At 42.8% G+C, this 24,076-nt stretch overlaps 2 protein-coding genes across 2 annotated transcripts in view; one reads left to right on the forward strand and one right to left on the reverse strand.

Annotated features, from left to right (window-relative positions):
- LOC126276197 (protein TAPT1 homolog) overlaps positions 1–23,738 on the reverse strand; it is a 148,324-nt gene extending 124,586 nt beyond the window's left edge. Inside the window, exons 1-2 of the mRNA XM_049977256.1 lie at positions 23,475–23,738; positions 11,579–11,742 (exon numbers count right to left, since the gene is read on the reverse strand). Of these exons, the coding sequence (XP_049833213.1) occupies positions 11,579–11,742; positions 23,475–23,655 (345 nt within the window). The 5' untranslated portion in view covers positions 23,656–23,738. The remainder of the gene's footprint in view (positions 1–11,578; positions 11,743–23,474) is intronic.
- Positions 23,730–24,076, forward strand: part of LOC126276214 (spermine oxidase) — a 74,067-nt gene continuing 73,720 nt past the window's right edge. The window contains exon 1 of the mRNA XM_049977257.1: positions 23,730–23,934. Coding sequence (XP_049833214.1) covers positions 23,730–23,934 — 205 coding nt within the window. The remainder of the gene's footprint in view (positions 23,935–24,076) is intronic.

Consider the following 24,076-nt stretch of genomic DNA (forward strand, 5'->3'; position numbering starts at 1 on the left):
CAGGTGTTTGGACCCCTACATGTTGCCTGACCAGTTGCCTGCATGAAGGTATCAAGCGTTCCTCTCAAACTATCTGCCTGATGCACTGGAAGTTGTTCCACTACATGTTCGGCAAAGGGTATGGTTCCAATTTGATGGAGCACCTCCACATGCTGAAATTAATGTGTGTCAGTATTTGGATAGAACATTTTCAGGGAAATGGCTAGGGCATGGTGGTCCAGTTGTATGGCCACCACATTCACCTGACTTAAACCCCTTGATTTCTTTCTGTGGGGACACCTGAAGGAGCATGTGTATTCTACACCACCAATGAATGTGGCACACAGTGTAAGACAAATACATAGAGTATTGTAACAAACTCTACTGAACTTTCCCTGGAACAGGAGTAATATTTATACAGGGCTGCCTCACACGTGGTAGTGCATGTTCATGCAGCTCTTATTACTGGGGATGCAGCTTTGCTGCGAAGGGTCCAGATCTGCATGATCCAGTGAGTTGCGCAATGTTTGGACATGCAGGGAGGTCGCTTTGAGCATCTGTTGTTCCGAGGACAACATATTCTGTTGTGAAGGTCATGTGGTCATTAATATGGACATTATTATTGTCACTGGTTGCTAATGTGCGACATCTGAGTGTTCATATTACACGTAGTATAAATAACACGTTCACGAAACTTTATTCACTGCACCAACTGTTCAACGCTACTAACATCTGCTGACAGAGGTACTTACCATACATGTGGTTACAGTATTGCCAGATTGCCACTCTTTAACGTCCTTTTTCTGCCGGATGTACTCGCCAGACGAAATTTTGAGACAGACATTTTTTTATGGCTGGCATGTGAGGAGTCATGCTGCAAAGCCCAAGTGCGCAAATTTCACTTCACCCTGTTTATCTGTTATCATACTTTTTCCCATGTTCAAACTGCAATGACAGGTCGAGTACACCTCTCACTATCAACAATTAAATAAAATGTTCTATTAGACACTTGTGATTTTATTAAATTTCTGATTGATTAATGACTATCTATACGTTCTCCAATCTAAAATATCATGTAACCCATACCTGTTTTTTTGTTCTTTTTTTAAATATCTTTGATTTTTCTTTCTATCTGATTGCATCATCTTTGAATTATTTGCATATTGTTCCCTCTTGCCTAGTCTAATTCTGATCTGCTTAATGCCAGTGTTGCTATTATGCACATTTAAATCTAATTGTAATACCATAAGTTCAACTGCATCTTGGGGTTTTATAGTCTTGGCAATAAGTCACGAATTTGCTCACCTCTACTAAAGGGCTGTACCTGTAATAGTTTGTAACCACTCACCAAAAGCTTTGTCTTTTTAAGAATATCATCTACTCATATATCTAACTGGTCGATCTGAGCTTCCATCTGAGCCTTAAAGTCCTCTGGACACTGCTCAACACAACAAAGATAAAACCTAGTCTTTATGTGAGTTTGAAATTGGTCCATGGTTGGTTGGGTGTGAGATTGAAGGGACCAGACTGCTAAGGTCATCGGGCCCTTGTTCCACGATAAAATCACACGAAATAAAAACTGTCAGTCGTTAAAAACGGAGAACTGAGACAAGGGACGACACAATACAAGAAAGACAGACAAAGACCAGACAAACGGAACTAAAATCACACCGAGTGTGAAGGTGGTTGGCCGACCATGAAAATAAGGAAAAGCCAACCACCAAATGACATTAAAACCCACAGTTTAAAACCACAGGCCAAAGGCCCAAGTCAATACAGGAAATAAAAGGACAAACACTCAAATCATACGATAAAAACCCCCTGCCCGAATAAAACTCAACACGAGGTCCGCCATAGCAACGTCATCACATAAAAGGGCAGGGAGGGTATCAGGCAGCGCAAACGTCTGCCTGAGTCCTGTTAAAAGCGGGCAGTCCACCAAAATGTGGACCACCGTCAGAGCTGCCCCGCACCGACATAGCGGTGGGTCCTCCCGGCGCAACTAATGGCCGTGCGTCAGCCACGTGTGGCCAACGCGCAGCCGGCAGAGGATGACAGAGTCCTTCCAAGAGGCCCGCATGGAGGAGCGCCACACACCGGTCGTCTCCTTCACCGCCCGAAGTTTGTTGGGCGTGGGCAGGGTGCGCCAATCGTCACCCCAGGCACCAATCACTTTCTGGCGCAAAAGCGACAGGAGATCACACTCCATCAGGCCGAGTTCCTGAGCCGTTGAACTCACTGCCTGTTTAGCCAGCGTGTCAACCCGCTCATTGCCCGGGATGCCGACATGACCTGGGGTCCAAACAAAGACCACGGAGCGGCCACAACGGGCAAGAGCATGGAGCGACTCGTGGATGGCCATCACCAGACGGGAACGAGGAAAGCACTGGTCAAGAGCTCGTAAACCACTCAGGGAGTCACTACAGATGACAAAGGACTCACCTGAGCGGGAGCGGATATACTCTAGGGTGCGATAGATGGCAACCAACTCGGCAGTGTATACACTGTTCCCGGGTGCCAGCGACCGTTGCTCACATTGATCCTCTAGAGTAAGAGCGTAACCAGTGCGACCAGAGACCATCGAACCGTCGGTATAGGCCACGGCAGATCTGGGAAACTCGGCAAGGAGAGAAACAAAGCGGCGGCGGAGGGCCGGAGGAGGGACCGAGTCTTTCGGACCCTGTGCCAAATCCAGCCGAATGCATGGTCGGCGCACACACCAAGGGGGCAGACGGAGATTGGCCCGGAAAAAAGGCGGGAGAGTAAAAAACTCAATCCCACACAGTAGAGCCCGGATGCGAACCGCGATCGTACACCCTGACCGGGGCCGCCTGTCTGGAAGATGGACGATCGAGTGCGGGAACAGGAGACGGTAGTTGGGATGCCCTGGCAAGCTACAAACGTGGGCAGCATAAGTGGCCAGAAGTCGGTCGCGCCGGATCCGCAATGGAGGAACACCAGCCTCCACAAGTAAGATGTCAACAGGGCTTGTCCGAAATGCTCCTGTGGCGAGTCGGATCCCGCAGTGATGGATGGGATCCAGCAATTGCAACGCTGATGGCGATGCCGAACCATAAGCCACACACCCATAATCAAGGCGGGACTGGATCAGCGCTTGATACAGCCGGAGAAGGGTGGACCGATCGGCACGCCATCCAGTGTGGCTAAGGCAACGGAGAGCATTTAAATGCCGCCAGCATGTTTGTTTAAGCTGCCCAATATGAGGCAGCCAAGTCAACCGGGCATCAAATACCAGTCCCAAGAACCGATGCGTCTCTACCACAGCAAGAGGTTCACCGTCAAGGTAAAGGCGTGGCTCAGGGTGAACCGTGCGACACCGGCAGAAATGCATAACGCAGGTCTTAGCGGCCAAAAACTGGAAGCCGTGCGCTACAGCCCATGACTGCGCCTTGCAGATAGCGCCCTGCAGCTGGCGCTCAGCAACTGCAATGCCAGCGGAGCTGTAGTAGAGGCAGAAGTCGTCTGCATACAACGAAGCTGCGACGGATGATCCCACCGCCTCAGCGAGCCCATTGATCGCAATTAAAAACAGGGAGACACTGAGGACAGACCCCTGTGGGACCCCGTTCTCCTGGACCCGGGAGGAACTATGGGACGCAGCAACTTGCACGCGGAAGGAACGAGACGACAGAAAATTCTGAATAAAAATCGGGAGCGGGCCCCTAAGACCCCACCCATGAAGTGTGGCCAGGATGTGATATCGCCAAGTCGTATCGTATGCCTTCCGCATGTCGAAGAAGACGGCAACCAGATGTTGGCGGCGTGCAAAGGCTGTACAGATGGCAGACTCTAGGGAGACCAGATTATCGACGGCAGAGCGGCCTTTACGGAACCCACCCTGAGACAGAGCCAGAAGGCCTCGAGACTCGAGGAGCCAACTCAACCTCCGGCTCACCATATGTTCTAGCAACTTGCAAAGAACGTTGGTGAGGCTTATGGGGCAGTAGCTGTCAAACTCCAGCGGGTTCTTGCCAGGTTTCAACACGGGGAGGACGATGCTTTCTCGCCATTGAGACGGGAACACACACTCAACCCAGATGCGGTTGAAAACATCTAGGAGGCGTCGCTGGCAATTCACAGAGAGGTGTTTCAGCATCTGGCTGTGGATGCGGTCTGGCCCAGGAGCCGTATCAGGGCAAGCAGATAGTGCACTCTGGAATTCCCAGTCGCTGAAAGGAGCATTGTACGACTCCGTGTGGCGCGTGTGAAAGGAAAGCCTCCAACTTTCCAACCGCTCTTTCCGGGAGCGGAAGGCCAGTGGGTAATTCGTAGATGCGGAACACTGAGCAAAATGCGCTGCTAACCGGTCCGCAATCGTGTCGGAGTCAGTACACACCACTCCATTCAGCGAAAGCCCAGGGACAGAGACAGGCGGCCGATAGCCATGGAGTCGCCCAATCTTAGCCCAAACCTGCGATGCAGAGGTACGGACGCCAATGGTGGAAACATACTGTTCCCAGCACTCCTGCTTCCGTTGGCGAATAAGGCGTCGGGCACGGGCACGGAGCTGTTTAAAAATAATGAGGTTCTCCAAGGACGGGTGCCGCTTATCGCGTTGAAGAGCCCGCCGGCGATCTCTAATCGCCTCTGCGATCTCGGGCGCCCACCAAGGCACAGTCCTCCGCCGAGGGGACCCAGATGAACAGGGAATCGCAGATGCCGCCGCAGAAACGATGCCGGTGGTGACCGACTGAACCACCGCATCAATGGTGTCAGGGGAAGGAGGTGCGATAGTGGCGAGAGAGGAGAACAAGTCCCAATCAGCCTTATTCAGAGCCCATCTGGAGGGGCGTTCAGAAGAGTGACGCTGTGGTATTGACAGAAAGATGGGGAAATAGTCACTACCACATAAGTCGTCATGGACACTCCAGTGGATGGATGGTGAAAGTCCGGGGCTGCAGATAGAAAGGTCGATGGCCGAAAATGTGCCATGGACTACGCTGAAATGTGTCGGCTCTCCCGTGTTTAAGAGGCAGAGGTCAAGCTGCGAGAGAAGAGTCTCGACATCTCTACCCCGGCCAGTAATCGCGGCGCTACCCCACAGGGGGTTATGGGCGTTAAAGTCGCCCAGTAACACAAAAGGAGGAGGCAATTGTGCTATCAATGCAGCCAACACATGACGCGAGACATCACCATCTTGCGGAAGATACAAACTGCAGACAGTAATAGGGTGAGGCGTCCACATCCTTACAGCGACAGCCTCTAAAGGTGTGTGAAGAGGTACACATTCGCTGTAGACAGAGTTAAGGATGTAGACGCAGACTCCACCAGATACCCTCTCATAAGCTGCCCGGTTCTTGTAATAACCCCGATACCCACGTAGGGCAGGGGTCCGCATTGCCGGAAACCAAGTTTCCTGTAGGGCAATGCAGAAGAAAGGGTGACTGCTGATGAGTTGGCGAAGATCAGCAAGGTGGTGGAAAAAAGCGCTGCAGTTCCACTGGAGTATCGCTTTGTCCATGTCCGAAAAAGGCGTGAAGGGGCCGAGGAGGCAGATCACACCACTGGGTCACCTGCTGCCACTGATGGAGGACCAGTACAATCTGCTTCCATGGTGTCTGAGGGTCCGGCGAGAACCAGGTCCTCAGCGGACGCCCGGATCTCCACCTTATCCTCGGACGCAGAGCCTGTAGGGAGCAGTGGGGTGGATGCCACCGCGTGGTCCTTGGCCTTAGAGGTCTTCTTCTTCGTCTTGTCTCTCTGGTCCTTGGGTTTCATTGGCTGGGAGGGCTCCAGCGAGTCAGTCTCCGGGACGGAGGAGGAGCGGGAAGCCCTGCGACCAGCCGCTGGTCTGCTTTTCTTCCATTGGCTGATGTCACCCTTCCCAGAGGCGGAAACCTGGGAAGGAAGGGACCCAAGGGACCCTTTCCGTGCTATTCGAGCCGGGGAAGTTTGAGGCTTCCCCAGCTTAGAAGTGGGGACTGATGTCCCCGATGGTTGGGGGGTTGCTGCTCATGAGGCAGGTAGTGCAGGAGCAGCAGAGAGTGAAGTGCCCCCCACCATCAAGGGGGCAGGTGTAGCATTCCGGCTCTGAGAGGTGGCAGTCTGAGGGAGAGCTAATGGGGCCATAACAGTAGTAGCCGTGGCGTAAGAGGCAGTCATTCGAACAGGATGGAGGCGTTCGAACTTCTGCCTGGCCTCAGTGTATGTCAGGCGGTCCAGGGTCTTATACTCCATGATTTTGCGCTCTTTCTGGAAGATCCTGCAGTCCGGCGAGCAAGGCGAGTGGTGCTCTCCGCAGTTTACACAGATGGGAGGCGGAGCACATGGAGTATTGGGATGTGATGGGCGTCCACAATCTCGACATGTGAGGCTGGAAGTACAGCGGGAAGACATATGCCCGAACTTCCAGCACTTAAAGCACCGCATCGGGGGAGGGATATATGGCTTGACGTCACAACGATAGACCATCACCTTGACCTTCTCAGGTAAGGTATCACCCTCGAAGGCCAAGATGAAGGCACCGGTGGCAACCTGCTTATCCCTTGGACCACGATGTACGCGGGACGAAGTGAACACCTCGCCGCTCTAAATTGGCACGAAGCTCGTCATCGGACTGCAAGAGAAGGTCCCGATGGAATATTATGCCCTGGACCATATTAAGACTCTTATGGGGCGTGATTGTAACCGGAACATCCCCCAGCTTGTTACAATCGAGTAACCGGCGGGACTGGGCGGAGGACGCCGATTTGATCAAAACCGAGCCCGAGCGCATTTTGGACAAGCCCTCCACCTCCCCGAACTTGTCCTCTAAGTGCTCGACGAAGAACTGAGGCTTCATGGATGTAAAGGATTCACCATCAGCTCTCGTACACACCAGGTAGCGGGGCGAGTATGGTTCGCTGGCATCCTTAGTCTTTCGTTCCTCCCATGGTGTAGCCAGGGAGGGAAACGATTTGGGGTCATATGTAGTTGCGTTGTATTGAGCCCTGGAACGCTTAGAGACTGCTGGCGGCTGGCCGCCAGCAAGAGATGATGTACCACGCTTCATTGCGGGTCATCCGCCCTGATGCCACCTACTCCGACCAAGGGCCCTCCCCACGGGCGCCACCCAGCCTCAGCAACGACCACCTGGCAGGATGGCCATTGCCGGGAGTCCCAATGCCCCAAGGAGATAGGCATCGACTCCTTGGCATACATGGGGAGTTAACGGCGCTGGCATCAGCAGAGCGATCCCTGTGTAGTCAGGGGGCTACAACCAACAGGGTACATGGCGGCCCCACCACAACGGACTGGCTACCGTGCTGGATTTCAGGTGATGTAGTCCAATATCGTCATTGGCGCATAAAGCGACACAGCATAGCAGACTGCAATAAACTGCACCCAAGAACAAATCCACACCCAAGAGATGGTAGGTGAGCGGGACTGCTAAGCGATGACGACAAACCTGGCTAGAGATGGTAATGCATGATGGACACATCGCTCCTTGTAAGGCGCCCTTCCCCAATCGGCTCGCTCTTTGGAAAATTTAGAAGGATGGAGGTCAAACCCGTTAGGGGACCATCTCACAAGGCCAAAACGTTTGAGACTCCTTTTAGTCGCCTCTTACGACAGGCAGGAATACCGTGGGCCTATTCTTACCCCCGAACCCACAGGGGGGGAAAGTGGTCCATCCTGATTTTTAAAGTACTAAATTCCCTTTGGAGGTGCTCAACCACATGCAATAGTAGCACACAGGCATTGCCTTCATTAACAATTGCCATTGTGAACAACTGAATAACTGTTAGCTTTAAAGCCTCATAAAATTAATTAATTGACGAGAAGAGTGATTTTTTTTAAATTACACACGGAAACACATTTGGTTCTCGATTACAATCACATGACACTCATTGTATACAAATCCTACATTTATTTTGTTTTTGTATAATGAAACAAGCAATCCCTGGTACACTCCCAATTCTATAAATCAAATAGATTCCACTGGGGGACAACTCTGGAAAAGGTCCCCACTGTTGTTGTTGTTGTTGTTGTTGTTGTTGTAGCGGCTGCATTGCTCTCCGTTTGCGCCCATGATGACAGCTTGTGACAGCATGATCCCCAAGCACTGCCGACATTAACGTGTAGCATGTAATGTGAAGCACACAAGTTGTAAGTAAAGTGGCACTCCCAGTGCAACCAAGTGTCAATATCAAACAGGAGAGAATATGCGCTTCTTCCCCTTTGAAATATAGGTACTTTCTCACAAGTGTCACTACCTTATCTTTCCTTTTCTTCTGTCTTCCATTCTCTTTCTTCTATTGATGTCCATCATACATTTCAGGTATGCCATTCTCAAGTGAAAAATAATCTCTATTATTCCCTATTTCATTCAATGTTTTATAGAAATTAATTAATTAAAGCTTTCTCTGTCTGCCTCACTTTCTTCTTCAAAACATTTAGCATGAAAGCAATAGTCAAATGTGGTTGAAACTCTTGTTTATATCTGTTGTTCAACAGTTTCTGTGACTTTATTTCAAGGAACTGAAAACATTTCTGATCTTCTCCTAGAAATAACAGATTGCAGTCTTGAATGGTAGCTATTAGAGAAATTCCACTCACTTATTACTTCCTGACTTGTGTTCCTCAGAGTAAATTTCTCCATTAATCTCCAACCTGTAACCTCGCTCATATGCCGTATACACAGTTGCAATCAAATTAATAATTTTCGTTAAAATACCAACTATTACCCAGACATAATTCATAATACGTGCTCACTTTTAATATTAATATCCACATTAACTCTAATTGCTTCATAACATCATATATGAGCACAATCCAGTTCCAATCCATCATAGTCCCATTATCATCTCATTACATCATAGTTGCTTTTCTTCCATGCATTTAAGCATGCTATTACAGAGCCTCTGTCCAAAGGGCAGTGGTCAGTACCCATAGACCCCACCCTACATCTAAACTCAGCAGGTGCATGTCCCAGCATCCATGCCACTGACCACTGACTCAAGAGGAACCTTTTAAACTCACAATGTACCAGAATTAATAGTAACACATCATGATACTGCAGGTGAGGACAACTTCAATCTCTACTCATCTCTCTTAAACACTGGGCCACACTATATACCTCCAGTCACCTATTGTCCTGTTCCTATGTTGTGTTGTTTGGCCCATTCAAAACATGCAGCTTTGCTGACAGCCATGACCTATGATCTTTTGCAACATACCGGACTTCAAGTGTAAATTGTAGACAGTTCCTTCCCCACTGTTCACTCAGCAACTGGTTGGAATGAACCTGTATTAACTTTGCAATCATTGTTGGGTTTCAAACTGATTGTTATTGATAAGGCATGATATTCATCTCAGGACATCGTCAGTTGTGGTCTTTTTACAATCATAGAGATATGTCATGTTTCATGGCTGCATGGAGTACACTATTCCTTGGTGACATGCAATCTGCATTGATTCATCAACAAATCGAGCAAATTAATTCATTCCTATGTCCATATATAGGGTAATTCAGAAAAACATTTCCAAGCTAACATGGCACATTGGGCCTACAACAAGCATCAGTAATCACATGCAAACTGGGGGTCATAAAGACCATCGAGAGCTACTAAATGGCATTGAAGATATAGGTCATATGCTACGAATGGATGTCCAATACAGGAGATGCTCTTTCTTTTGTCCACATGCTTTGAAACACACCTGACATCAACACTGCATTAAAAGGAACACCCTCTCAAAGATATCTGGTGTATCTCAAAAACAACTTGCTACCCCAACAATCCTGCCAGTAGGTCTTCCAGAGATGTAACAGGTGTTTCATACAGAAGGTCCTTCAGATACCCCCAGAGGAAAAAATCTGTTGGTGGCAGATTGGGTGATCGTGGTGGCCGTGCGACTGGCCCAGCAGCTGGGAAAGGTTGCCTGAACATGTGCCCCCAATTGTCTGCTGAAATGTACAGAGGCTCCATTATACTGAAATCAAATGCGGTGATGAATAGGCGCGGAAACATCATTCAGCATGTTCTGCAGAACTTCTCACAGGAATATGAGATATATATGACCATCAAGTCAGTCCTAGAGAATGTACAACCCAATTACACAGTCTCCGATGATGCCAGTCCACTCGTGACTGTAACGTCTGCTCATGGTGTTTGCCACTTCCGGTTCCTATGTGATTACTGATCCTTGTTGTATGCCGGATGTTCCATGTCAGTTTGTAAGCAATTTTTTGAATTACCCTGTACAATATCTTCTTTCTGCTATTCTGTCACACCGAGCCACATTGCTGATTTGGCACGTACACATCATTTCACTGCCATGATTTGCGTCAGCAGTGGATGGTCACATGACTGCTTGGTCCCAGTTTTACACCACATTCAGTACAACAAAGTGATGAGTGTGCCCTTGTATGGGGAGTGACTAATATTTTGTCCACTAAAGTTATTGATGATGTATTCAAACAGTGTACATAGCAAAAACAAGAAAATTCAGTAACAAATAAGGGATCCTCTGCATAGGATTTTTCAGTTTATGATTTTTCAGTCTTTCTCAAAACAGTGCAGTCATAAGATAAAGACCATGCAGCCAACTGGCACAAAACACATCAGCACCTACAGCAAACAAACAAAGGCATCACAAAATGTCAACTGGATTCACATTTTTGGGGTCTGGGACATCCTTATAACAGATTCCTGAGCTGCCTTGATTCATGAATAGGATAGCCAAAACAGGAAAAAGGTCTCATCATTTAGGAAAGAAGACAACCAATACACTGAATAGACTTGGGGAGCAACTTCTAAATTCTGCGCTACTTCCTTTGGAAGAAGATTCATAACTGTTTGGTTGGAACAAAAAATTTTAGTAGGAATTTTGTTTTCATAAAGATGTTTTATCTGAGATGTCATATGTTCTAGTGTTTGGTCATCTTATCATACTCAAGATATAAAATCTAGAGGGATCTTTATTTTTGGCATCATTCTGTCACTTACAGAAACCAGAATATTCTCTCTCTCTCTCTCTCTCTCTCTCTCTGTCTCTCTCTCTCTCTCTCTCTCTCTCTCTCTCTCTCTCTCTCTCTCTCTCTCTCTCTCTCACACACACACACACACACACACACACACACACACATTTCTGTATAAATGTTTATGAAGATGGTATCTGTTCTTTCAGACATGTCCCAAGGAACACATACCACCTTCATGTAGATATAGCTTACCGACCTATAATCTTCTTCAGTGCAGATGCACTCACATTGCCCGAAGTCTTATGGGAATAGGTAGATTGACTGCTGCGAGTAATGAGTATAGTGGGCAGGGGCACTACAATTGTAGTGTGTGGACAGAAAGTTGGAAGTGTGGATCTCACGAGAAGCATGCCAGGGATAAGCCCCTGCAGTCACACTATCCTCTGTGCCCTTGGTGGCTCAGTCAGAGAGAGCGTCTGCCAAGTAAGCAAAGAGATCCCGGGTTCGAGTCCTGATTGGGGCACACATCAATGCCTGCAAGCAGCTAAGTGTCTGGATTTCATTGTAATTTCATATAAATGTTTGGTAACATATGGTTGTAATGACTCAGTTATGTTTTTGAAGTAAAACAACTTGGAGAAAATAATGTTGTACCAGAATTTACAACATACTTGCCTGGAAAAATCCATAGGCCATGAATTTCTCAACTTCACGTGGGATTTTCATAAATGAATAAATTTTCTCCCTCCGTGCAGAGTACCTTTCTTCATCATTCTCCAACAAGTAGCCTCTAGTGAGCTCCACCCTCAAGAAATGTAGTAGTGACACTGTCTCAGCTCCTGTATCCATCAAAATAAAAAGTTACAACACTACAAAGGTGTCTGTAGCTGCTGTGCCAGCTGAGGAAAAATTATTACCAATCATTAATGTACTCAGATAAATTGACATTAAAATAATACAACTCTAAGATAAAATTTACCAATGCAAAGAAACAACAATGAAATAACAATTAACTTTGGTTTCTCTGAAGATGTACACCTCCAGCAGCTTACACGTCACTTTCATATTCTGCATTGTATCATGCTGTTTTAGCTGTTACAGTAGAAATGTTTCTTGTTATTTAGTTTGTTAGCTAGGTGTTCCACCGATCAATCTCACAGTAACCGTTATAATGTGGAACAAGTCAAGTGCATAAGAAATGCACACATGAATCAAGGTTCAAATTAACTTTGATTTCTCTGAATATATACAGCTGCAGCAGTATATGTGCATAAATTTGATGGAAAATACACTTTCATTTGATAAAATTGCAACACTAAGGTGAATACACCTAGATGAAATGGATTTCATACCGCAAGTTAGGTACATGACAATAAAAAAATTCCTACAGTTACAGAACTGTGATTTAACCAAGGCTTTTTAGAGATTGTATCTATGAGGGTGGTTTGAAAAGTTCTCAGAATCACTATGAGAGGTCAGTGCTAGCGCAACAAGTTGTTCATGTAATATTCTTTTGAATATTGCCTGTAAACACATGCCACGTCAGTGCTCTTGAAAGAGAGTTGTGGCAGTGACATGGCCCTGTTGTTGTTCCCGCATAGTCGTTTGTGAAGATCGGGAAAAAAAAAATCATGAATCAAGCAGTGATTAAGTACTTCATAAAGAAGGCATGAAAGGAAAGGACATTCATGCTCAATTCCAGAATACACTGGGGGCTCTGCTCCTTCATATTCAACTGTTGCCAAGTGGACAAATGAATTTAAATTTGGTCGGGAGAGCTTAGATGCTGCTCTGCGCAGTGGTCGACCAAGATGTGTCACTACTCCAGAAATCATTGCAAAAGTGCACAAAATGGTCATGGAGGATCACTGATTAAAAGTGCGTGAAACTGCTCACACTTGCCAGACGTCAACCGTAAGGGTATTTCACATTTTAATTAAAGAATTAGAAATGAAAAAATTATCTGCAAGATGCGTGCTGCAACAAGACAATGCGTGCTGCAACAAGACAATGCGTGCCCACAGACAAGTGCCATTGCCTTGGCAAAATTACACAAACTAAGTATGAATTGTTGCCACACCTGCCTTATTCACCTGACATGGCTCCTTTAGATTTCCATCTCTTCCCAGAACTGAAAATCTTTCTTGGTGGACGAAGATTCACTTCAAACAAGAATTGATAGCCGGAGCTGACAACTATTTTGCAGTCCTTAGGAAACACATTTTTGATATGGGATCAAGGCACTGGAACATCATTGGCCCAAGATAATTAATCTACACGGAGACTACACTGGAAAAAAAAATCTGTGGTGTAAGTACTTTTTTCTATTCCGCTCCAGGAACTTTTCAAACCACCACTGTACATCTTTACCCTGTAAAATACAGAGAAGTGCACAACACAGGGTACTTCTCGTTATACCACTTATTGTGGCCTCTTCCCATGCCATCTGAATAATTTTGTTCCCTGGGACAAACGACAACTGAAACGTCTCTGTGTGGCCTGTAATTAGTTTTATCTTGTTTTTGTGGTGCCTATGGGAGGTGGAGTACATTCCTATATTCCTCATTTAATGCTAGTTCTTGAAATTTTATAAGTAGGCTGTCAAAGAAAAATTTATGTCTACATTCAATCATTTGCCAGTTCAGATTTCTCACAATTTCCATGACACTCTGCCAAGTGTCAAATAAGCCTGCTGCTATACTTGCTGTGGCTCCTGTTATTCGTTCAATATACAGTCTCTTTGTTTGTTTGTTTATGTGTGTGTGTGTGTTTGATTTTTTATAGCGAATTGCCAATCTTTGCACAACTTCAAAATCTTCTGAAGACGTTTCTGAATAATTGTACAGTTTTTTTTTTTTTTCTGGTAGTACTTCATTATAGATATCAGTATCATCTGCAAAAGTTTGGCGTTACTATTAACACTGCCTACCAGGCCATTAACACACAACATGAACAGCAGAAGCACTCCCCTGAAACATGTGTAAAATTACTTCTACATCTGTGAATGACTCTCCATCCAAGGTAACATGTGTGCATCCTACCAGGAAATCCTCAATCCAGTTATATTTTTGCTAGACCCCATACAATCATACATTTGATAATAAGAGTAAGTGTAGTACTAAGTCAAAAACTTTTTGGAAGCCAACAAAAACTACATCTACTTGGCTGTCTTGATCCATGGCATTCAGGGTGTCCTGTGAGAAAAGTGAGAGTTAGGTTTCAATTGATCAATGTTCAGAATGCATGCTGGTTGGCATAGAGGAGAACATTCTATTCCACCTACATGGTCAATATTCAGTGATATGACTGGAATGCTCATTCAAAGCAAGAAAGTCTAATAAACAAGAGCTCTAAATGCACGCCTTAAGAGCTATGAGCACTTGTTTAGTAGAAGAGATGTGTTTCACAGCAGCGAAGCTGAACAGGTTCTCATAGCTCTTAAGGAATGCATTTTAGTGCCCGCATTTTGACATATTTTTGCTTTGAATGACCATTGTCGAATATTAACCATTCCTCCTGGGTCATCCTGCATACCATTACATGTGGGCTAAGAATGTTCTAAAAGTTTACAATTAACTGATGGCAAGGGTATCAAACAATAGTTTTATGCATCACCTCTGCTTCACTTCTTGTAGATGGATGCAGTCAGTGCTTTATCCCCACTACTGGGGACAGTTTTTAATTCCAGAGATCTATGTATAATGTGGTTAAAAAGTGTGGCTAACTAATCTGCAAATTCTGTACGGAATCTGACAGTAATTCCACAAGCCCTAGGGCTTTGTTCAGTTTCAACGACTTCATTTGTTTCTCTATACAAGTGATACTAATATCTATATAACTCATCTTTGCATTAAGAATTTATCTTCCTGTTCCATTCACATATGGAACAGGGGAAGAATGACTGTTTCAATGCTTCTGTGCATGCTGTAATTATACTAATCTTGATGCTGTAATTATACTAATCTTGTTCTCAAGATCCGTATGGTATGCAAACAATCTCCTTTGTAGATTGACAGCACTTCCCCAGTATTCTACCACTAAATCAATGTCTACCACTTGCTTTACCCCTAACTGTGTCTATGTGATCATTCCATTTTATATCCCTACAAAGTGATACAACCAGGTATTGTATGAGTTGACCAATTCTAAATGTTACTCAGTGATATACTGGCATAGGAATACTTTTTTTTTTTTTTCATTTTTGATGTGCACAATTTTACATTTCTGAACATTTAAGGCAAATTGCCAATCTTTGCACCACTTTGAAATCTTATCAAGATGTGACTGAATATTTATGCAGCTTCTCTCACAAGGCACTTTATTATACGTAACTGCATCACCTGCAATAGGTCTGAGATTACTATTAAAACAATCTGTGAGGTAGTTAATACACAACAGACACAGTATGGGTCCCAACACATTTCCCTGGGGCACATTCGTGAAGTTGTTTCCACTTCTGACGATCACTCTCCATCCAATATTAAAATGCTGCATCCTCCCTGCCAAAAAGTCCTTAATCCGGTCACAAATTTGACTTGCTACCCAATATAATCATACTTTCGACAATTAATGTAGATGTGGACTGAGTCTTATGCTTTTCACAAATAAAGAAATACTACAGCTACCTGACTGCCTTGATACAAAGCTTTCAAAATGACATGGGAGAAAAAGTGTGATTATGTTTCACATGATTGCTGTCTTTGGAATCCAGGCTGCTTGGCATGGAGGAGGTCATTCTGTTCAAGACACCTCATTATGTTTCAACTCGAAAACATTCTAAGATTCCATGACAAATTGATGTCAAGGATACTGGATGGTAGTTTTGTAGATCACTTCTACTTTCATTCTTGTAGATGAGTGCAATCTGTCTTTCTTCCAACTACTGGGAACAGTTTTTTGTTCAAGGGATCCATGAAAGATTATAGAAGAAGAGGAGATAACTCAGATGCAAATTTAGTAAGGAATTTGATAGGGATTCCATCAAGCATTGGAGCTTTGCTGAATTTTAACAATTTCAGCTGTTTCTCAACTCCACCCACATTGAAACTTATTTCACTCATGTTTTCAGTGTTGCAGGGATTAAACTGGGGCAGTTCTCTTGAGTTTTCCTTTGTAAAGGATCTTTAGAAAACAGATTTAAGCATTTCAGCTTTTGCTTTGCTAACCTCAATTTCAATTCTTGTCTTATTTGCAAGGGACTGGATACTAACTTTGGTGCCACTAACAACCTTTACATACAACCAGCATTTCTTTGGGCTCCTTGAAGTACCATTTGATAATATTCAGCTATGTTAGTCACTGAAGGCTACACACATTGCTATCTTGACAGCCAAACATTTATCACTAAGCATCTTTCTATCTGCAGTCCTATGCTGTTTCTTTAGGAGTCTCTCCCATTATGAACTGTCCCATTGGATACATATCTATACAGTGCAGGCTCAACTATTCTTTTAAACTTGAGCCATTGTTCCTCTACATGCTCCTGTCTTGTGCTGAAAGTTTCAATTTCCCCACTGAGATATGACATTACTGACTTTTAATATAGTTCACTAAATATATATAATTTTCTGATTGTTTTGGCTGTTCATTGTACACTGATAATCATTATTAACACAAGCATGTCATAGTCACGGATGCCACTTTGAATGTGGACATCCTCAAAGAGATCAGATCTATCTGTTGCCACTAAATCCAATATATTTCCATTATGAGTGGGGTTCTGAATTACCTGTTTTAGTTAGTTTTCACAGAAGGCATTTAGTAACATTTCTCAAGCTGTCTAATCAAGCCCATCAGCAACAAAACTGCAATTTTTCCAACTGATTGTTGTAAGTCTCTATCAATGATTACAATATGATTGGGGAACTTGCGTACACGAGAACTGAGGTTTTCTCTGAAGCTTTCGGTCTTGGCAGCTGATGAATCTGAGTCTGGTGGATGTTACAAGGATTCTATTACCATTTTATGCCCACCCCTGACACGGAGTCTTGCCCAAACAATCTCACAAGCAGCCCAATTTCTGTCTCGGTGAACCTGAGTTTCGTGTCTTCTGGGGTGGCAGCCCCTGATGTGCAGTGCACCCCTGACCCATTTAAGGAGACCCTACTGTTCTCAAGTCTTTGACTCAAGTCCAGGAAATTCCAGTCTAGTTTGCCACAGTCCTTACACCTGACTCAGAACCAAGCCGCCACTGACTGATGGACACACACCATGGATACAGAAACATTTCTCACATTATGGGTACAGAAACATTTAAGGTGGAATGGATGTCTGAAAATTGAAGTGAAAATAGAAGAAAACACTTATAGATTTTTTTATAAGAGTAAATTACTGTAAATATTATATTTTAGGCAGTAGGTGCTGCATAATGGTCCTTAACCAAATCCAATCACACAATAAAGAATAAATTAAACAGCAGCCTCAGGAGTTACATGATGTTATTTCTACAATTTAACACAGCTTTGGAATATAAATAATAACAAAATTGGGTTTCTTCAGAAATAACTTTGAGAGACAGTATACAATGCAGCTCCCCACTCCTCCCCTCTCCCACTCCCACCCCAATAAAAATCTGTTCTACTTGGTAAAATTCTACCAAGTGCTTAGCCAATTATCCTAACACACAGAAAGTCAACAATCAATTTCGTCTGCAACTGTTATTAAAAAGTTATATGGGCACCCTTGGTACCTTCATTTGTGTGGTACAAAATAGATAATTATTTTTACTAGAACTCATAACTGGTGACCTCAGTGTGATAGTAAGTACACAAGACTCACTCCAATCATTATTTCAGTTTTTCTGTGGAAATTTAAATTTGATTTTTAAATGGAAAACGTACCGGTATGGAAATATTGCATAGCAAAAGAAGTGGATCCCCAATTTATTACTGCAAATATTAGCAACGAGCTGACAAAATATCATTATATTTTTTATATCAAGAATGCACATAAAACTTTTAAATAACAGTTGCAATGGAAACTATAAATAGAAATAAACTAATTACTCCAATGTGTATATACAAATTGCACAGAATTTGCATTTCACTGTGTCCCCTGAAGCCACACCATCTTGAGTGAGCTTCCATACTCCCTGTTCTAGGTAGTTTGCAGGGAAAGCATTTAGTAAAGTTTCACAGATTGGCATGTCACACCCACCTCTTAAAAAACTGTTGTTATACCAATTGATTGCTTGATGACTGAAGTCTCTTCTGATGACAGCATGATTGGCGGACACATGTATAGAGAGCCGAGTTCTTCTCAAAAAATTTTAGTTATGCCTGGTGCTGAGATTAATGATCATTTGAAGGAACTAATTATAAATTTATGGTAAACAATTTAAACTGAGTCTTGTCCAGATAATCTCTACTCTGAAACCTAAGGTAGGAGGAAAAGTTTAAATGAAAATTATCATTATGTCAAGTATTGCAGTTCTGTAGTTTCGCTGGAACTTTTTTATTGTCAGCAACAAAAACCATTTAGAAGAACATGTTTCGGGAAGTTAGTGTAAGAATTCAAATATCTTTCAAAAGGCTCCAGCAAGATGTGTGGTTATCTGCTTTAGAAAATATTCAAGCACAGCAAGGTAGATAACAGTGTCCCGTTCAGATATGCATAATATACAGCTGTTAGTACACATCTCGGTAGATATCTCTGCGCAACAAAAATGTAGCTGGGCTACTCACCAACAGCCCACATTCAATCAGCAACGTCGGGGATGCCTGTAATCCGCTTTTATCAGCATGTATACTGGTAATGGTGTTGATCCCAGGAGAGATAAAAAATAGAAAGAAACTTATCACACAGATGTCTTATCTCCACTGTACAATGCACAACAAACACACATGTTCACATGCCACTCATTTTATAAACCTACACTTTCACTTTTCTCTCTGCAGTCTCCCTCTTTTTTAGTTTATCCCCATCACCTTTGCCCTCAAACCTCTCCACCATTTCACTGTGTGTCACATTCAGTTTCTCCTGACTGCAGCAGGACGGGCTCACTAGTAAAATATCCCTATACAATTCATTTCCAGCTGTCAACCTTTCCCTTCCCATCCACACATCCCTCTGCTCTATCCACCCCTAAACCCTCTCTACTTCCCTGTTCCTTTCACCCACTCCATAAAACACATCCCCTCACCGAACATGGCTATACTGCCAGAACAATGGAGACAAGAGGCACAATGTAATTGTGTGTGTGTGCGCGCTAGCCTTTGTTAGCCTTGATCCTTGACTTTTTAGATGGGGATGTGCCTTGTAAAAATCCAGTATCAACACTCCCCTTCTGTTAAAAACTAGCCCACTATTCCCACTATACTCTTACAAATAACCATCAATCTATCTACCATCAGGTCACAAGTAAGCTAACCTCTTTTCTTGGGAGCTGTAAAATTTTCAAGTAGTTTCTCTTTCAGCATAGTTGTTCTGTGACGAAACACAGTTTCCTACCAACTGCAAGGACTTCCAAGAACATTTACTTCATGAATCTGCTAAATGGTATTCTTATGATCTAACAAGCATTCAAGTAGTTTGCTTAAACTGTCTACACAAAACTGAAATGTCATTCAAATTTCCTCAAAAGCATTATTCTTTGCTGCAGAAACCTGAACACACCTTTGAATTCCACACGGCCTGCAGTTGGGAACTTAATTATTGTATCCAAGTTCTCAAGCAATGGGAACTCTTTCTCAGTATTTATCTCGCGCACAGCCTACTGCTCTAATTCATGTAAAGTTCCCTACAGAAGGAAGCCTGAAAGCTTTTGCATATAGAACTGGCATTCTTTAATGTATTCTTCTTCTATCACCACTGACATTCACTTTTGCTAGATCAATTCATTAATGACCATGGTTTGGAGCCCATGGTAATTTGTGGGTCCCCCACAAAATTCCGTCCAAAAGCCAGAAGAAGACAAGGGCATACTACCTCCATTAGGAAAATGCATAGCAGAGTGGTCTTCAAATCAATCTCTGGATTGAAGATAGTTTTAAATTTTTTTACACCAATGTATCTCAAGAAAGACATAGGCTGCTATTCGTGTGAGTGAGTAGGGAGTGTGCAGAAATGCTAAATTTAGATTCTGCAGCATATATTGAAGACCACTGTCAACGCAGAATTTCAGATTGAGAGGGTTTATCAAACTTTACTGTGCATTTAAAGAGACTCCTGCATTTCCATTGTCCAAAAGTCATTTGAGTGAGGGCAGTGATGTAACTAAGGAAGCTGAGAGCATTAATGATAGCCTCATTACTACCATTTGACCAATTGCTGTACCTCTCAATGTGACACAACAATCAGTAACACAAAAACTGTCTACGGAAGGACAATATGAGTCATCTTCAGCATGCACAAACTCTTTAAAAGCATTTTAATATCTGCAACTTATGGTGACGGTTGATAACTACTTTCAGGTTTGTTAAACATGTGGTGTGATGTTCGGTGAGTGGCATGCAGGCCACTAATGTTCATCGTCAAGTATCAAAAGTATACACAACCCTCAAACACTGCTTATATTAACAAAATACTACGAACTAAATTATTCTCTAAATCATCTCTGGACTCTTGGCGTGTATAATCTATACCAGTTAAAACAAAACAAAAACAAAAAAAAAAAAAAAAAATGCTGCTGCTGAATAAATATTAAGTGACAATATTTTTCTACTAACTTACCACGTCGCTGTAATAATTGAGTGTCGCCGACTACTAATTTTCCAAAGCACTGCCACGCCAAACAAAATAATTTTCTTTGGTATACAGTTTATCACACATACATCTAAATACATACTCTCTAAGTCACTGTACAGTGAGTGGCAGAGGGTACTCTCTATGACTCCTGTTCCACTAGCAGAGTGAGTGAGGGAAAAATGACTGTCTATATGCCTCCATATGAGCCCTAATTTCTCATATCTTCAAATTGCGGCTCTCTAAATTTTCTCAATAGTATTCCTAAAAAAAATGTCGCCTTCCCTCCACATATTCACATTTGTGTTCCCAAAGCATCTCTGTAACACCTGCTTGTTGTTCGAAACTACTGATAACAAATCTGAATTGCTTCAATGTTTTTCTTTAATCCGACCTGGTGTGGATCCAAAATACTCAAGCAGTACTCAAAAATAGGTCACACTAGTGTCTTATATGTGGTCTCCCTTACAGATTAACCACACTTTCCTAAAACTCTCTCAACAAACTGAAGTTGACCAATCGCCTTCCCTACCACAATCCTCACATGATTGTTCAATTTAATATCACTCTGCAATGTTAAACCCATATAATTAAATGATGTGACTGAGTCAAGCAGGACACTATTAATCCTGGATCCAGTCATTATATATGTGCTTTCCTTTTGACTAAATTTCTACATGCTATAGAAACTACTGTATGTTGTAGATCGTCTCTATGATATGTTTGAAGTGGTCTCTCTTTCGGGAAGCCAACCCCACAATTTTCAACCACTTATTGATAAGTCAGATGGTCAGTTCCATATTCTGCAGATCATTTGTACAATAAATCATAATGATGTGAAATGGGTCATTTTACATTCCCACCACAAATTAATTTGTAAATATGACTACATGACGACCATTCACAGGATTTTTTATTTTATATATACAGATGTGTGTTAGTAATTCCTAACATCCACCTTTTACACATCACAATAATACAAGGAGTTTTGAGAAACTTTTTCACTTTCTTTTCAAATTTTACTTTGCTGTCTGTCACACATTTAAATGATCAAAATTTTTACTTGCAACATTTTGCAACCATTTCTTTGCTAAAGAAACCTTTAATGTGGAGTAATTAGAGTCATTTATTTCCCTTCTGGTACTGTAATTATGTACCTCACTCTTCCTTTTGACTGCAGTGTATTATTTAGAACAAACTTCATGATGGAATAAATATACTGTGAATCACTGGTCAAAATGCCTAACTCTTTAAACAGATATCTACAAGATGATTGTGAGTGAACAACACACATTTTTTCAGCTTGTTTTTGAGCAATGAATACTTTCTTTCTTAAAGACGAGTTATCCGAGAATATTGTTTCATATGACAAGAAGAATGGTGGAAAGACCGAGTAAAGTGGCAAAGTACCATTGATACCCCAACCTGACCAGACTTTGGATAGAGGGTAACTGATGATGATGATGATACTGAATGAAAAGATGCATAATAAGTCAACTTACTGGTTTGTCTCACCCCAAGATTTGCAAAGCTTCAAAATGTAAGTGCAGATGAACTAAGCTGTTTCAGGGGTCCAAAAAAATTTTCCTCCAGTTTAAATTCTTGTCAATATGGACATCAACACATTGTGAAGTTTCCACCACATTTGTTATTTCCTCAAAATGTATTACACACATCACAGGTGTAGTACTTCTAGAACTGCAGAAAAGTATATGTCGAGTCTCTTTGAAATTGAGAGTGAATTGAGAGTGAGAACATTTGCAGAAAGCCTGTGGCTGGAATTGGACGCTTCCGTTGACCCTTGTAATGTACGCTTGGACTGATTAGAATATTAGTGTGATAAAAAAAAAAAAACTAATTCTGCTTATTGTACATTAGATAGAAGATTGTTTGCATACATGGCAAACAATAGTTAACCACAGACTGAGCCTTGGGATATGTGATTTCTCCCCAGTCAGAATATTCTGCCAAGATTACAATGGCTGTATTACTAAGTACAACTGTTTGTGTTCTTTTGGTCAGACATGGAGTTGGATGGATACAGATAACAAACTACTCCCATCTTTACAATTGAAAACGAAGGGGGCATCCTCAATTTAACCCCTTTTAATATCCCAGAAATAAAAGCAAAATTTTAGTGTTTACAACCGATTTCATGTCAATATTCTCCCCCCAATGTTTCCTCAGCTGGAAAATGTGTAGTTATCTTGCTTTCTGCAATACTCCAGAGTGCTGAATTAAGAATATGCCCTACATGGAAATGAAGTATGACAGTGCAACAAACCCACAACCTAGCTGCAGCAATGAAAATACAAATTATAGTTGTGAACAAGTATAATCAACACCCTCTCCAGAAGTGTAGTTCTCAAAAGACACGTGTTTTATGGTAGTAACTAATTTGTCTTAATGCTAAACGTATGTATTCTCAATCAATGGTCCCAGACGCTACTAAACAAAAGCACGAGTTTGCGTTCGCATAGCTGCTATTACTCGATTTAGCAATCTCCTACTTATGAAGCAGATCTTGGATATTAGCTAATAAATGAAACAAGGTACATGTCCGTCGTTTTTATAAACCGCATTGCAGCACCCACAATTACCAATAACGACAACAAAAATCATTGTGTACACACTTTATGTGTGGTATATTACCATGAGCCAACTAACAAAGTAACTTTAAAAAGGGCTACTGCACAATCCCAGAATTTCATTAATCACTTTGTAACTGCAACTTCCAATACAGCATACAGCAATTATGTACTCAGAATTAGACACGTCTTCGAATCTAATCTCCTGTTACTTGATACAGAGTACTTGAATTTAGGAAAACGTGACGCTCGGTGACTTTTATCTGATTGTTACACCATAGTAATTAAAATACATCACTAACCTCTTCTCTTGTCGCCCTCCTTCGCTCCGGTGGAGTGATCATTTCCCGTGTAATACCTCTTATCCTTTTCGAAGAACAGTTCTTCCACTTTGTTTTCATTGTCGTAGTGAACTTTCGAGGTTTGCTCAAAGCGAATTTTTCTCTCCAACAACACGTTCGACGCTTTATTATTTTCAGGCATTGCACATGCAATAACATCACGTCAGCCGACAAAACAATAAACTGGCCCACCGGCAGAGTGCAGTATTTGAAAATATGACAGGTGCACCAACCCAGCTGACTATAAACATGGCGGCATCTAAAGACAGAGTGGGGAGTAACAGGTGTAAAATACTAATAATCGGCGCAGGTATGGCGGGATTGTCAGCGGCACATCATTTAGTAAAAAATGGCGTAACTGACTTCAAGATACTGGAAGCTAGGAGAAGAATCGGTGGCAGAATTGTTTCTATTCCAACCGGTAAGTTCCTTTAACCTGTCAACAATGTAAATACGCGCATAAATCAAATTGATAAGAAAAGTAACACATTGCTAAATGCTGTATTCAGATTTGGAGTAGTCTGTTAACGCTACAGAGGTCAGTTGATTCTGATTTTTCATTA

This window comes from Schistocerca gregaria, chromosome 1 (genome assembly GCF_023897955.1).
Source record: "Schistocerca gregaria isolate iqSchGreg1 chromosome 1, iqSchGreg1.2, whole genome shotgun sequence".
Lineage (NCBI taxonomy): Eukaryota > Metazoa > Arthropoda > Insecta > Orthoptera > Acrididae > Schistocerca > Schistocerca gregaria.